The sequence below is a fragment of the Heterodontus francisci genome, chromosome 7 (assembly GCF_036365525.1).
Source record: "Heterodontus francisci isolate sHetFra1 chromosome 7, sHetFra1.hap1, whole genome shotgun sequence".
In the NCBI taxonomy this organism is placed as follows: domain Eukaryota; kingdom Metazoa; phylum Chordata; class Chondrichthyes; order Heterodontiformes; family Heterodontidae; genus Heterodontus; species Heterodontus francisci.
Genome location: NC_090377.1, coordinates 76434171 through 76450640, shown reverse-complemented (window position 1 = coordinate 76450640; position 16470 = coordinate 76434171). Strand labels below are relative to the sequence as shown.

General features: G+C 42.3%; 1 protein-coding gene across 5 annotated transcripts in view; it reads left to right on the top strand.

Moving 5' to 3' along the window:
- atf2 (activating transcription factor 2) overlaps positions 1-16470 on the top strand; it is a 149774-nt gene that overhangs the window by 59517 nt on the left and 73787 nt on the right. For all 5 annotated transcript variants that reach the window (XM_068035454.1, XM_068035455.1, XM_068035453.1 and 2 more), the window contains 3 exons: positions 571-667; positions 10439-10557; positions 12972-13100. In XM_068035454.1, coding sequence (XP_067891555.1) covers positions 571-667; positions 10439-10557; positions 12972-13100 — 345 coding nt within the window. The remainder of the gene's footprint in view (positions 1-570; positions 668-10438; positions 10558-12971; positions 13101-16470) is intronic.

Genomic DNA, 16470 nt, shown 5'->3' with positions numbered 1-16470 from the left:
GACGTTAAACTGAAGCCCCATCTGCCCTCTCAGGTGGACTTAAAAAAAATCCCATGGCACTATTTTGAAGAAGAGCCAGAGAGTTATCCCTGGTGGCCTGACCAATATTTATCACTCAAGCAACAACACAAACAGGTTATCTGGTCACTATCACACTGTTGGTTGTGGGAGCTTGCTGTACACAAATTGGCTGCTGCATTTCCTGCACTGCAACAGTGTCTGTACTTCAAAAAGTACTTCATTGGCTGTAAAGTGCTTTGAGATGTCCAGTGGTCACAAAAGGTGCTATATAAATGCAAGTCTGTATTACCTTTTAATTGGTAGGTCTGCTCAGAGATGTCACAGCATAACTGGTGCAGAAAATAGGAATGCCGTGCTTGCCCAGTTTTGAAAATTTGAGCATTATTTTCTTGTCAAAATTATTGATTTTTCCATTATTCTCTTCAGTTTTGAAGGAAAAAATATGAAAGAAAAATCAGTAATGTTTTACTTATCTAAAATTATTAGTAGAGCCTATTAATGTTAATGTTTGTGTATTACAATCTAAATAAATTAAAACTGTTGTTGCAGCGCTTCACAAATGAGGATCACTTGGCCGTTCACAAGCACAAACATGAGATGACATTAAAGTTTGGTCCAGCACGTAATGACAGTGTCATAGTGGCTGGTTAGTATCTATTTCTTTTCCCCCATACTCTGTAATCTAAACGTCAGGAAGGTAATGTAATATTGATCAACTACATACTTTGAAGAGGAAGTCTACCTTATTTAACTTATTGCACTATCATGATACTTTGTACAACAAAAGTTTTAATGACTTTGGGCTGTATGGAAAAGCCTATTTTGCTGATTGTGGACTGGGCTTAGTTCATTCATGTATGCCTTTTCTGCACCAGCGTTATATCCACTAAGATTTATTAAGTATATAGAATGTAAAAACTGTACTAGGTATTGCTATGTTGTAAAGGATGCTATCTTGTAACAGTGGCCCAGAATTTCCTTGGTATGTCCATCGTGTTGGATTCATTTTCCAGCACAAAAGTCCCAGGAAATCATCACGTTATTCTCTTGCCAATATTGTGCCAATACCGTTGCTGAAATGATGAAAAGATCATGGGTCTGTCCCCAGTGCAGACGCGAATCTCCTGAATTTACGCTAGTTTTCTCGTTAAAGTAATTGGACTAAAACATTATGGGGAGGCGGTGGTGTAGTGGTAATGTCACTGGACTAGCAATTCAGAGGCCCAGGCTAATGCTCTGGGGACACGGGTTCAAATCTCACCATGGCATCTGGTGGAATTTAAATTCAATTAATAAATCTGGAATTAAAAAACTAGTCTGCCGTCCTTACCTGGTCTGGCCTACATGTGACTCCAGACTCTCAGCGATGTGGTTGACTCTTAAATGCCCTCTGAGAAGGCCTAGCAAGCCACTCAGTTGTACTAAACCACTCGAGAAAAATCTACCGACACCATTTGGACTGCAGCGGTTGAAGAAGGCGGCTTGTCACCACTTTCTCAAGGGGAGTTAGGGATGGGCAATAAATGCTGGCCTAGCCAGTGACACCCACATCCCATGAAAGAATTTTAAAAAATGGTGCAGGTGAATGTATTTAAATGAATGAATTCAAAATAATTGATTAAAGTGGAATAAAGCCTCTACTCTTTCTTGATATATGCAATTTTTAGCGAAAACCGATCAATGCGCTTCTTCATTGTTAAGTTTAGTGTACATTGTGTGAATAGTGTAGGGCACTGAGGCATCAATAAAAGAAAGAAATTTAGTTTAGGTCCGTTTTCAGGCCCGGAATGGTTGGCGCACTCGCAGCACATGCTATGAGGCTCATCTGAAATTGGGTCTCATGTGACTCATTCCGGCAAGCTAAAGCGCTTCTCTGGCATCCTGGACCAATTTTGGCTTACGATGATGGCAGCAGCAGCCCTCAGGTAGATTCAGGGTTGGAGGAGTGGTGGGTGGGCAAGTGATTGGTAGAAAAATTAGAGGGGAGATGAGGAAACACGTTTTCACCCAAAGGGTGGTGGGGGTCTGGAATTCTCTGCCTGAAAGGGTAGTTGAGGCAGAAACCCTCAACGCATTCAAAAGCAGTCTGGATATGCACCTCCAGTGCCGTAATCTGCAGGGCTCTGAAGCTGTGCTGTATAATCTTCCACTGAATGTGGTTCAGAAATAAATTAGGAAAACATCTGATCTGAATTGGACTAACTTTCAACACATTTCCTCAAATTCCAGTCCTACTGTAACCATGTGAAGTGTCCTTGCTTAGGCCATTGTTTCTTACTGCCATTATCCCATACAAATACTTTCAGTGTAAAACAAAATCACCAGTAGATGCGGTAGACTTGCCAACAGTTTCTGAGGAACTTGTGCTAAGGCATATTTTAGTGTTCCTATCACAAGATTTTAACTTAAAACGTACAATTTACTGAACTTGCTTTAAACCCTAATCTTTCTCATTGGTATTTGTGTCAGTTGCTATTGTAGTCTTTGAAATATAAGGCGTTATGCACAAGGCATAATTTCAGAGTTTCATAGAGTCAAACAATGATACAGGACAGAAGCAGACTATTTGGCCCATCGTGCTTGAGTTGGCTCTTTGGTACAGCTGGCCCGTTAGTCCCACTCCCCTGCTACTTCTCCTTGGCAGTGTAATTTTTCCCTTCAAGTATTTATCCAGTTCCCTTTTGAATTTTACTATTGAATCTGCCTCCACCACCCTTTCACGTAGTGCATTCCAGATCACAACTCATTAAAATAAAGTTCATGTTGCCCCTGGTTCTTTTGCCAATCACCTTAATCTGTGCCCTTTGGTTATTGACCTTTCTGCCACTGGAAATGGTTTCTCCTTACTTACGCTATCAAAATTATTCATGATTTTGAATACCTCTATCAAATCTGCTCTTAACCTTCTCTGTGCTAAGAACAACCCCAGTTTCTCCAGTCTCTTCTCATTACTGAAGTCCCTCATCCCTGGTACCATTCTAATAAAACTGTTAGAACATAGAACAGTACAGCACAGTACTGGCCCTTAGGCCCACGATGTTGTGCCGACCCTTTAACCTACTCTAAGATCAAACTACCTACATATCCTTCATTCTACTATCATCCATGTACCTATCCAAGAGTCACTTAAATGTCCCTAATGTATCTGCTTCTACTACCACCACTGGCAGTGCATTCCACGCACCCACCACTCTCTGTGTAAAGAACCTCCTCTGACATCTCCCCTAAACCTTCCTCCAATCACCTTAAAATTATGCCCCCTGGTGAAAGCCCTTTCTGCCCTGGGAAAAAGTCTCTGGCTATCCACTCTATCTATGCTTCTTAATATCTTGCACACCTCTAACAAGTCACCTCTCATCCTTCTTCGCTCCAATGAGAAAAGCCTGAGCTCCCTCAACCTTTCTTCATAAGACATGCCCTCCAGTCCAGGCAGCATCCTGGTAAATCTCCTCTGCACCCTTCTAAAGCTTCCACATCCTTCCTATAATGAGGCGACCAGAACTGAACACAATATTCCAAGTGTGGTCTAACCAGGGCTTTATAGAGCTGCAGCATAACCTCGCGGCTCTTAAACTCAATCCCCCTGTTAATGAAAGCCAACACCCCATACGCCTTCTTAACAACCCTATCAACTTGGGTGGCAACTTTGAGGGATCTATGGACGTGGACCCCAAGATCCCTCTGTTCCTCCACACTGCCACGAATCCTGTCTTTAAGCCTGTATTCTGCATTCAAATTCGACCTTCCAAAATGAATCACTTCACACTTTTCCAGGTTGAACTCCATCTGCCACTTCTCAGCCCAGCTCTGCATCCTGTCAATGTCCCGTTGCAACCCACAACAGCCCTCCACACTATCCACAACTCCAGCAACCTTTGTGTCATCAGCAAACTTACTAACCTAGCCTTCCACTTCCTCATCCAAGTCATTTATAAAAATCACAAAGAGCAGAGGTCCCAGAACAGATCCCTGCGGAACACCACTGGTCACCGAGCTCCAGGCTGAATACTTTCCATCTACTACCACCCTCTGTCTTCTATGGGCCAGCCAATTCTGTATCCAGACAGCCAAATTTCCCTGTATCCCATGCCTCCTCACTTTCTGAATGAGCCTACCATGGGGAACCTTATCAAACGCCTTGCTAAAATCCATATACACCACATCCACTGCTCTTCCTTCATCAATGTGTTTTGTCACAGCTTCAAAGAATTCAATAAGGCTTGTGAGGCATGACCTGCCCCTCACAAAGCCATGCTGACTATCTCTAATCAAACTATGCTTTTCCAAATAATCATAAGTCCTGTCTCTCAGAATCCTCTCCAATAATTTGCCCACCACCGACGTAAGACAGACTGGTCTGTAATTCCCAGGGTTATCCCTATTCCCTTTCTTGAACAAGGGAATAACATTTGCCACCCTCCAATCATCTGGTACTACTCCAGTGGACAGTGAGGACGCAAAGATCATCGCCAAAGGCGCCGCAATCTCTTCCCTCGCTTCCCGTAAACACCTTGGGTATATCCCGTCTGGCCCCAGGGACTTATCTATCCTCATGTCTTTCAAAATTTCCAGCACATCCTCCTTCTTAACATCAACCTGTTCGAGCATATCAGCCTATTTCTCGCTGTCCTCACAAACGACAAGGTCCCTCTCACTAGTGAATACTGAAGCAAAGTATTCATTAAGGACCTCCCCTACCTCCTCCGACTCCAGGCACAAGTTCCCTCCACTATCCCTGATCGGCCCTACCCTCACTCTGGCCATCCTCTTGTTCCTCACATAAGTGTAGAACGCCTTGGGATTTTCCTTAATCCTACCCGCCAAGACTTTTTCATGTCCCCTTCTAGTTCTCCTAAGTCCATTCTTCAGTTCCTTCCTGGCTACCTGGTAACCCTCTGGAGCCCTTTCTGATCCTTGCTTCCTCAACCTTAAGTAAGCATCCTTCTTCCTCTTGACTAGCTGTTCCACATCTCTTATCATCCAAGGTTCCTTCACCCTACCATCCCTTCCTTGCCTCATTGAGACAAACCTATCCAGCAGTCGCAGCAAGTGCTCCCTAAACAACCTCCACATTTCTGTCGTGCATTTCCCTGAGAACATCTGTTCCCAATTTAAGCTCCCCAACCTCTTCAACCTCTCCAAGGCCTTGACATACTTCCTAAAGTATGATGTCCAGAATTGAAAACAGTGCTCCAGCTGAGGCCTAACTGTGTTTCATTAAGGTTTAGCATAACTTTCTTGCTTTTGTACTCTCTTCCTCTGTTTATAAAGCCAAGGATCCCCTATTCTTTAACAGCCTTCTGAACTTGTCCTGCCACCTTCAAGTTTTTGTGTACATGCACTCCCAGGTCTCTTTGTTCTTGCAATCCCTTTAAGATTGTACCACTTCGTTCATATTGCCTCTCTTAATTCTTCCTAGCAAAATGTATCACTTCACGGTGGTAAATTTCACCTGCATTGTGTTTGCCCATTTCACCAGTCTGTCTATGTCCTTCTGAAGACTATTACTATCTTCCTCGTTGTTTACTACATCTGAGTTTTGTATCATCTGCAGACTTTGAAATTATGCCCTGTACACGCAAGTCCTAGTCGTTAATGTATGTATCAAAAAGACCAGTGGTCCTGATACCACCATTGTCTATCTTCCTCCAGTCTGTAAAAGAACCATTCACTACTACTCTGTTACCGTCCCTTAGCCAATTTTCTATCCATGCTGCCACAGTCCCATTTATCATACAGACTTTAATTTTGCTAACAAGTCTATTATACGACTCTTTGTCAAACACTTTTTGAAAGATCCTCATCAGCCCTTTGCATCACTTCATTAAAGAACTCAATCGAGATAGTTAAATGCAATTTGTCTTTAACAAATCCATGCTGACTTTCACTTATTGGCCCATGCCTTTTCAAATGTCAATTAATTTTGTCCCAGAATATTGTCTTTAAAAGCTCCTCCACTACATATGTTCGGCTGACTGGCCTGTAGTTGCCGGTAAAGGCCTGCTACCCGACAGGACCCAACGACATGTGTTAGGATCAGGTTGGGTCGGATTGCACTTACAGGTCCGGCATTTGGGCTCGGGTTGGGTCGGGCTGGGTCGGACACGCTCTATCACAGGTAAGTGGCTCCAATGTTAATTTAATTTTTGGACTAGAAAGGTGGTTTTGTTACAGTTATTTTAAGCTTATGCAAATCAGCAACAAAGTGAAAAACAGAAGGTAAGTTAACTGATGTTCAGGTCGGGTCAGGCGCAGGAAAAAATGGAAGGTCTCGGGCCGGGTCGGGCTCAAGTCGGATGTGGTTCTGTCGGGCTCGGGTCAGGGTTTTTTTTTGCAGACCCGAGCAGGCCTTAAGTTGCTGGGTTTATCCTTTACCACTTTTTTAAACAGGGGTGTAAGACTTTCAATCCTCCAGTCTTCTGGCATCACCCCCATATCTGAGGAAGAAAGGAAGTTTGTGGCCAGAGCTTCTACAATTTTCATCCCAACTTCCCTCAGTAACCTTGGATACATCCCATCTTCACTGGGTGACTTTTCTACTTTGAGGACTGCCAACTTTTTAAGTACCTCCTCTTTATTTTAATCCTACCAATATCACTACTGTCTCCTCCTTTACTGCTATATTGGCACAATCCTCTTCTCTAACGAAGACAGATGAAGAGTACACCTTTTACTATCTCATCTATGCCCTCTGCCTCCACAAGAATATCTTTTGGTCCGTAGTCGACCCCACCCTTCCTTTGACTACCCTTTTACTATTTATGTGCTTATAAAAGACTCTTGGAACCCCTTTCATGTCAGTTGGTAATCTGTTCTCATACTCTCTCTTTGCCCTCTTATTCCCTTTGTTACGACCAGGTGAGGAAGGGGTCTCAGGCTCCCCTTTTGCCCCTTCTCTGGTTTGACCGCAACAGGGTTTATTCTTTTAAACCAGTGATTTTAGCTTACCACTTCAATGAGTCCTTGCTTACTGTTCTTCGAATATAATTACAAATGAATCAGACAGATTTTCTTGGGTTTAAACAAGAAAGATGTAAGTTTATTAACCTTATCACTCTAAACCAGTTAAAATTACTAAAATACGTGACGCATCCACGCTGACATTCATATGAGAGGCACATACACACACAAATAGATACAGAGGGGTAAAAAGAGTTAGGGGAGTTCAAGTAAAGTCTGTAATAAATGGAATTCAAATACTGAGTTTCAATGTCCTGAGTTGAAGTTAAAGTCTTGAAGTCCTTGCTGGGCCATGCACAATTCAGGCTTGCTTCTCTGGTTCTGGAAGGCCAAAGAGACTCTATCCATCTTCTTGTGTGTCGCCTGTAAGGTTCTGTAGTCTTGAGGCTCAGTAGCTGCCACCGGGGCTTCCCTGGGTCTTTTCTGGAAAGGGAAACAGAGAGCGAAGTGCTTCCTTTTTGGAGTTCATTTGCAGTCTCCTTTCTTTCAAAGGCACAATTCACAACTCAGTGTTACACCAGCAGGTATGTCATGTGACCATTTCTTTGTTTGAAAGCAGAAGTTTCTGAAAGGTTTTTTTAGAAATTTAAAGTTCTTCAGACATACTTGGTTGGGGGGGGGGTGCGGTTGACTTTTTTAAAGTCAAAGGGTGTCGATGGCTTTTGATCACCACTATTGTTAAAATCAATTCTAGGTAACGGAATCAGAGTGCACCCCTATTGTTCTTTCTCGACTAGGTAATTACTTCTGTCTCCCAGCCGGCCTTTGTCTTCTCATATGCAAATGGTGTGTAGCCATCTTTAGCTGTTCTGTTCTGCTTTTTTAAAAGTTATTTGTAATGTCCAGTAAAAAGTTTCAAGCAGAGTTCCATACGACAAAATTAATATTTTCTATTTGGCATGTGTGATTTCCATCGCACGTTTTCCATCTTACATTTCTCATAGCTTCCTTTTTTTTGTCTCATTTTAACTTCTATATCTTTAGTCATCTTGGGAACACTGGCTTTGTATGCCCATCCTTTTCTTGTCATGGGAATGTGCCTACTCTGTATTTGAGCCATCTCCTATTTAAAGGCCTCCCATTGTTCAATTATTGTTTTACCTACCAGTTTTTGAGTCCAGTCCACCTGGGCCAGATCCCTTTTTACTTCACTGAAGTTAGCCCTGCTCTAGTTAAGTATTTTAATGCTTGTTCCTTGTCCTATTCTAAACCTGATGATATTATGATCTGTGTGTTCCCCAAATGCTGTCCCTCTTCATTCCGCAGAACTAGATCCAGCACTGCTTCCTTCCTTGTTGGGCTGGAAACGCACTGATCAAGAAAATTCTCTTGTACACATTTCAGGAATTCCTCCCCCTTTACAACTGTGACTGCACTTCAAAAATACTTAATTGGCAATAAAGTGCTTTGGGACATCCTGAGGTCATGTAAGGTGCTATATAAATGCAAGTTTTTCTATTTAACCTGTTACTATCCCAGTCTATATTAGGATAATTGAAGTTTCCCATTATTGCTACTCCATCGCTCTTGCATATTTCTGTAATTTGCCTGCAAATTTGCACATCAGTCTTCTCACTATTTGATGGCCTGTAGTACAGTTTGATTTTATAAATGAAACTTCTTTTTGTTTGAGTGACAAGACCATTGGAAATTGTATATGGCAAAAGCTGGTCCTAATAATTTAATAATGCCCCGCCCACATGAAGCAAGTGGTGATCTTTCTTTAATAGTGAAAATGCACAGTGCTACAGGCTAAATTTCTCGACAATAGAATACTTTTTAGGCTACTTCGTGGATTCTGTGAGTAAAAATGGGGTAGCAATCCTCTTAAAGCATGCAAATATTGGTAGGTAATGGTCATGATCGATAAAAACAACACAGTTGATGCCAGTTAGAGTAAAATGTTCATCGGTGTAAAATTCAATTTGCAGGTTTCTCAGCAAAGTTTTTCACTGCTGTGTAAATATTAAAACCATTACGTCATAACTTCAGTGCATATTTTCATGAGAATAATATTTTCAGCTGGGTTTTTAGAAAAGTGTATTATATTTATTTATAATAACTTTAGACAATTACTGTAATTGTTTATTTTTGTGATTGTATTTCATGATATTTCTGTGTTTATATTACTAACGCTTCAGAAATAGAGGACTCTTTCACTTCCAAAATGTCCAGTATCTTTATCTTTACATGTATGAAAATTGTCACAGGACATAGATAGACTAGCAGAATGGGCAGACGAGTGGCAGATGGAATTTAATACTGACAAGTGTGAGGTGATGCATTGTGGCAGAAAGGATAGGGTGAGGCAATATAGACTTAATGGCACAGTTCTAAAGAGTGTGTAGGAACAGGGGGACATGGGGGTGCATGTGCATTGATCTTTGAAGGCGGCAGGACATATTGAGAGAGTGGTTAGCAAAGCATATGGGATCTTGGGCTTCATAAATAGAGGCATAGAGTACAAAAGCAAGGAAGTTATGCTGCAGATTTATAAAGCTCTGGTTAGGCCCCAACTATAGTATTATGTCCAGTTCTGGTCACCATATTTAGGAAGGATGTGAGAGTCCTTGAGAGGGTGCAGAGGAGATTTACCAGAATGGTTCCCAGGATGGGGGAATTTTAGTTACAAGGTTAGGTTGGAAAAGCTGGGGTTGTTCTCCCTGGAGCAAAGTAAATTGAGGGGAGGCTTGATAGAGGTGTACAAAATTGTGACAGGCATAGATAAATTAGACAAGGAAAAACTGTTCGCATTACCTGATGGTACAAGGACTAGAGGACACAGATTGAAGGTTTTGGGCAAGAGATGCAGGGGGAATATGAGGAAGAACTTTGTTAAGCAGCGAGTGTTAATGACCTGGAACTCACTGCCTACGAGGGTGGTGGAAGCGGAGACAATCAATAAATTCAAAAGGAATTCGGATGGACAGTTGAAGGAAATAAACTTGCAGGGCTACCAGGATCAAGCAGGGGTGTGGAACTGACTGGATTGTTCCGCTGAAAGCCGGCATGGACCTGATGGGCCGAATGGCCTCCTTCTCTGCCATAAATGACTCTATCTTCTAGTTTATTGAAATAATGTGTTTACCATTTACTAATGTAAGTCTAATTGAACAATAAGAGTGCATTCAGGAATAGAGGACAGTGATGAGATTAGCCATTCAAAAGATTTAATAAAATAAATTAACCTCAGTTTTCGGAAGAAAATGATTTATCAGTGGAACTTTGTAATCACCTAACAGCAGTAGGAGCCTTCTCTTGGGTTGGAATTATATAATTAAATGCTGTCATTTTTAATTCTCCTTTTTGATTTATTCTTCGTGTCTGTTATACAGTCAAATGGACAGCTTTTCACATCGATGTTTCCTTGTAATAGCTATTATGCAAGTTATTGGAGTTTGCAAAGTTTATTCTAAAAATGTCATAATGTTGCTTTTCCTGTTTTGAATCCATTCAGACCAAACTCCAACTCCAACTCGTTTCCTTAAGAATTGTGAAGAGGTAGGGTTATTTAATGAGCTGGCAAGTCCGTTCGAAAATGAATTTAAGAAGGCCTCAGAAGATGACATCAAAAAGGTGAATAATATATTTGTGGCTAGGCTTTCTTAATGTTGAAACATGATTTCAAAGCTACAATTGGAATGCTTCAAGTGAATTTTCAGTAAATGCCTTGTTATAATGTTTACACGGTTCGCTGTTCTTCTTTGGGCCTCCTTATCTCGAGAGACAATGGATACGTGCCTGGAGGTGGTCAGTGGTTTGTGAAGCAGCGCCTGGAGTGGCTATAAAGGCCAATTCTAGAATGACAGGCTCTTCCACAGGTGCTGCAGAGAAATTTGTTTGTCGGGGCTGTTGCACAGTTGGCTCTCCCCTTGCGCCTCTGTCTTTTTTCCTGCCAACTACTAAGTCTCTTAGACTCGCCACATTTTAGCCCTGTCTTTATGGCTGCCCGCCAGCTCTGGCGAACGCTGGCAACTGACTCCCATGATTTGTGATCAATGTCACAGGATTTCATGTCGCGTTTGCAGATGTCTTTAAAGCAGAGACATGGACGGCCGGTGGGTCTGATACCAGTGGCGAGCTCGCTGTACAATGTGTCTTTGGGGATCCTGCCATCTTCCATGCGGCTCACATGGCCAAGCCATTTCAAGCACCGCTGACTCAGTAGTGTGTACAAGCTGGGGATGTTGGCCGCCTCGAGGACTTCTGTGTTGGAGATACGGTCCTGTCACCTGATGCCAAGTATTCTCCGGAGGCAGCGAAGATGGAATGAATTGAGACGTCGCTCTTGGCTGACATATGTTGTCCAGGCCTCGCTGCCATAGAGCAAGGTACTGAGGACACAGGCCTGATACACTCGGACTTTTGTGTTCCGTGTCAGTGTGCCATTTTCCCACACTCTCTTGGCCAGTCTGGACATAGCAGTGGAAGCCTTACCCATGCGCTTGTTGATTTCTGCATCTAGAGACAGGTTACTGGTGATAGTTGAGCCTAGGTAGGTGAACTCTTGAACCACTTCCAGAGCGTGGTCGCCAATATTGATGGATGGAGCATTTCTGACGTCCTGCCCCATGATGTTCGTTTTCTTGAGGCTGATGGTTTACACGGTTCGCTGTTAGTACTTGCTTATTGGAGAATGTACCTTAGAGAACAGATGTTTTGTAACTTCCTTATAGTGGTATAGATTGTGCTGAAGCAACAAACTCATCTTAAATCTGAATGTATTTATTACTTGTCCTTGAAGTTGCACACAATGTATTTACCATTGATGAAGGTACTAAAAATACTTGTGAGTTTTACAATTATTGAAATGAATAGACAAAACTCTCTTGGAAAAGTATTAATGAATCTGAACAATTCATTGGTATCTTTACCACAGATGACCATTTCTTCACTTGTGATAACTACCTTCTTAATCAAAGCATGGAATGTAACTGAACTAAAGCACTTCCATTTCATGTGTATAGGTTCACTAATGATAACAGTTGAGTGAACAATCAGTTCCAAGCATAACATTTTCTACTGCTATTCATGTATTCAATGTTCAACTTGCTGAATATTTAAATTCATTTCCCAGTTTTGTCCTAGAGTACCAATACATTTTAGAAGTCATGGCCTTGAAATTGGATTGCATCCGTTTTGGGCATGATCCAGATAGAATACATGTTGGACGCACCTAATGAGGCTAGTATCAAGAGCACAGCAATTTAGGATAGCCCGCCAGTTGTGAGGGAGCAGCAAGATCAGCTGTCTCAGACGCTAGCTGAGGGCTCTAGAAGAATCTGAGTGGGGTGGGGGGAAGAAATCTGTAGGGGGCGAAAGATAGTCAGCAGCAGCCCGCTGTTTTAATGTGGAGCTGTGAAGAGCACTGCTCCTCCTGGATACACAAAAAGGTAAGTAAAAAGCATATAGCTTACCTTTTGGATGGCAGCCTCCAGTGGTCTCTTTAAGGACTACTGGCTTGGTTGCTTAGCTGCTGAGTGGCTAAAGAAAGTGCACATGCACAGCATATGCTATGATCATTCAAAATCCAATTTGGCAAAAGGGCCTGATGCCAGTTTCAGTGGGGTGCCTACTGAACAGCCCTAACCAGTATGGTGAAAGTGGCACTTCTGGCAGGGAATGAAGGAGATTCTTGTACATATGTTTTCTGCTTGTAAATCGAGCATGGTGCCATCGAATTTCTAGATCTCTATCTTTGGCATGTTAGCACTAATTTGTAAAGGCTTTTTTGTTCATCTTTTTCAATAGTAATGTCTTTTATTGTTATGATTAACTGCAGACATCTACGAGTTGGTCATCTTTACATTGTGCTAAGAAATTCTTGCCTAAGGATAATAATTCAAGTAGAATGTTTTCTGGCACACTAGTCATATATTTATAAAATGCTACTGAACATGAGATTTGTGTAATTCTTTAAAATTAGGTGTTTGAAATTAATGTTGATTTTAGTTTTCACTGAAGTCTATTAATTTGGTCTGATTTCATAGATGCCCTTGGACATGTCGCCACTTGCATTACCAGCGGTTAGGACTAAAGTGGAGGATATGCCGATTGTAGAAACAACTCATCAGAATAGTCCCCTGCCTCATCCAGAGTCAACCACCAGTGATGAAAAGGTACTAACTCTACATTATCATTTTTTTTTAAGTTGCTGTTTGAAAATTTCTGAAGAAAGTAAAGGTTAAATTACAGAGAAGAAACTAAAGGGAATATGAGACATGTTTCTCATTGTATAAGGCTAAGAATAGTAGAGGGAATAAATAAAACTGATTTATTCAAGCTGAGTAAAAATATGTTGTCAATGATTTTGCTGCTAAATTGCTATATGAAATGAGTATATTTGTAAGAATGAAACGCATAAACTTCTCAAAGACCACATTGGCACTGTCCTTCGCAGCAACTTAATTTCCAGATGTGTCTTTGGAAATTAGAAAGTTTCATTAGAAAACCCACATGAAGGAAGCCCTTAGGGATAAAATCATGTACTTAAAGAAGTTGCTGACATTAGCAGTTATGGAACAAGCCACATGGTCACCACATGGAAATGTGCCTTCAGAAGGATTGTCAGAAGAAATAACTTTGACAGAAACCAGACTCAGAGGAAGTTGTCATTTAGATTAGTTGAGTTAATATTGTCTGTATTTATATTAAATCTGATTTCCAGTAAGATATTTTGGCAGTTGATGTAATAGAAGCATTTTAGTCACAATCAGAACAGTGAGTATGTTCAAGACCCATGAGGTTGTCAGTAAGACTTAATTGAAATTTGTCCATTCTCAGCAGCGTAATTAGCTGAAGAGCCAAGGGAGGGGAAAAATTGACTGAAAGTTGTTTTGAATGAGAGTTCCTTTCAGCTGATCAGAGTGCACGATGACAGCCATTGAGAGTCTGTATCCCAGACTATCTTGCACTCCGAACTGTAGAAGGATGCGTGATGGGAAGCACTTCAGAAGATGAGAAATGAAATCAGTCACCTTCCAGTGGCACGAGTTCTGGTCCAGACTAAAGTTCTCTTTTGCTGTAAAAGACAGTATCCTCAGGGATCAAAATTAAGAGAGCTGGACCAATAGTTGCAAGATCACTAATGTGCTTGAAAATAAATTGGCTGACACAACGTTCAAGAAAGTGAAATAAAAACAGAAGATGCTGGAAATGCCCAGCAAGTTGGCAGCATCTGTGGAGAGAGAAACAAAGTTAACATTTCAGGTCAGTGACCTATCATCAGAACTGGAAAAAGTTAGAAATGTAACAGGTTTTTAAGCAAGTACAAAAGCAGAGAAATGGGGAAGGGGAGGAAAGAACAAAAGGGCAGGTCTGTAGTAGAGTGGAAGGCAGAAGAGATTATATGACAAAAGGGATGATGTTGCAGGCAAAATGGAATGGTAATTGAACAAGTAAAGAAACAAAAGATGGGTCTAGAGGAGGTGTAAATGGCAGTAGCAGAATTATTATCAGTAGTCTGGAAAGAAAATGGGAGCAATGGTTATGATCTGAAAATGTTGAACTCAATGTTGAGTCTGGAAGGCTATGAAGTGCCTAATCGAAAGGTGAGGGGCTGGATTCTATAGAGTCCGCAACATCGAGATCCGTGGTGGGGACTGCTGAAGATGGCCCCAGATGAGGCCTGCCATGGACCTCGACGCCGGCAGGGCCCAGCCTGATATTGCCAGCGGCGGCGAGACCTCGTGGTGGCCTCCCCATCACTCGGCAATAGGACCACAATTTAAATATTTAAATAAATTAAAATACCTGCATTAATGATTCTCCCGTCGCCTCTTAATGTTCCACCGCAATCTTTACCCCAGCAGCTGGCACTGCCGCACCTTCAGATCCCCGTCCGGGGAAACGAGGCGCAACACTGGTGGAGAGGGGGGAGGAAGTAAGTTTCTCAGTGCAGGAATGGGGACAGGGTCAAATTAGCGTCAAAAGTGTAGGGGATGGTGGGAAGGGTTATAGTTTAAAGTTTGTGCAGTTGGTGGGAGGGAAAGTTCAGATGGTAAATGTAAGTGTTTTGGGGAGGAAGGGCAAATAATTTAATAGTTATTCAGGGGGTGGGAGAGGGGTAAAAGAAGAGATGTATTTATTTAATTTCAATAACTATTTCTTTAAATTTGCCAGTAGGGCTAACAGCCCTTTAAAAAGGGCGTCAGCGCCTGCGCACAGGCAGATGACGCCATTGCATGGGACGGGCAGGCCGCCCCCTCCACGTGATCGGGGCGGGGTGGTGGTGGCCTGCCTCGGCTATTTAAATGAGCGGCCGCACTTTTTTTTTCGCTCAGCCTGAGGTATTGTTCCTTGAGCTTCTGTTGATCTTCATTAGAATGGTATAAGAGGTCATGCACAGAGAGATCAGAGTAGGAGTGGAGCAGTGAATTAAAATGACAGGCGACCAGAGGCTTTGGGTCATGCCTCCAGACTGAATAGAGGTGTTCTGCAAAGCAGTCACCCAATCCAAATTTGGTCGCTGCAATGTACAGGAGATCGCATCGTGAGCAGCGAATACAGTATATTAAAGTTAAAGAAGTGTAATTAAATTGATGTTTCACTGGAAGGAGTGTTTGGGGTCCTGGATGGTGGGAAGGGCAGAGGTAAAAACGCAGATGTTGCATTTTCTATGCTTGAATAGAAAGGTACCATGGGAAAGGGAGTGAGTGTTGAAGGTGATTAAAGAGTGGGCCAGGGTGTTGCGGAGGGAACAGTCCCTTTGGATGCTGAAAGGTAGGGGAGGGCAAGATGTGTTTGGTGATGGCATTATACTGAAGGTGATGGAACTGGCAGAGGACGATCCATTGAATGTCGAGGCTGGTGGTGTGGAAGGTGAGGATGGGAACTCTTATCGCAACTCTGGGAGGGAGGGAAGGGGTGAGAGCAGAGGTTCAGGAAATAGGGTGGACATGGTCGAGGGCCCTGTCAACCACAGTGGAGGAGAATTCTCTGTCGCATGTCATTTTAATTGTTCACCTGCTCACACTCTGACCTCCTTGTCCTTGACTTCCTACACTGCTCCAACAAAACTCAATCGAAACCCAAGAAACAGCACCTTATCTTTCAATTAAGCACTTTATATCCTTCTGGACTCAACATTGAATTCAGCATTTTCAGATCACAGCCACTTCTCCCATTTTTTACACAGCAGTTGTTGGTAAAGATTCTGCTATCGCCATTTACACTTCCTCTGAGCCCAGCGTTTGTTTCTTTTCTTGTCCCATAACCATTCCCTTTTGCCTTGCTGCATCTCCCTTTTGTCATTTAATCTCTCCTGCCTTCGACTCTATTACAGATCTTCCCTTTCATTCTTTCCTCCCCACCCTTTTCCTGCTTCTGTACTTGCTTAAAACCTGTTACATCTCAAACTTTTTCCAGGTCTAATGAAAGGTCATCGACCTGAAACATTGGGCTGGATTTTTCAAGCTGGCGGTAAGCTTCAAGAATGGCAGGGTGCACACGCAAGATATGCGCCGTGGAGCCGCCGCCGCGATATAGGGC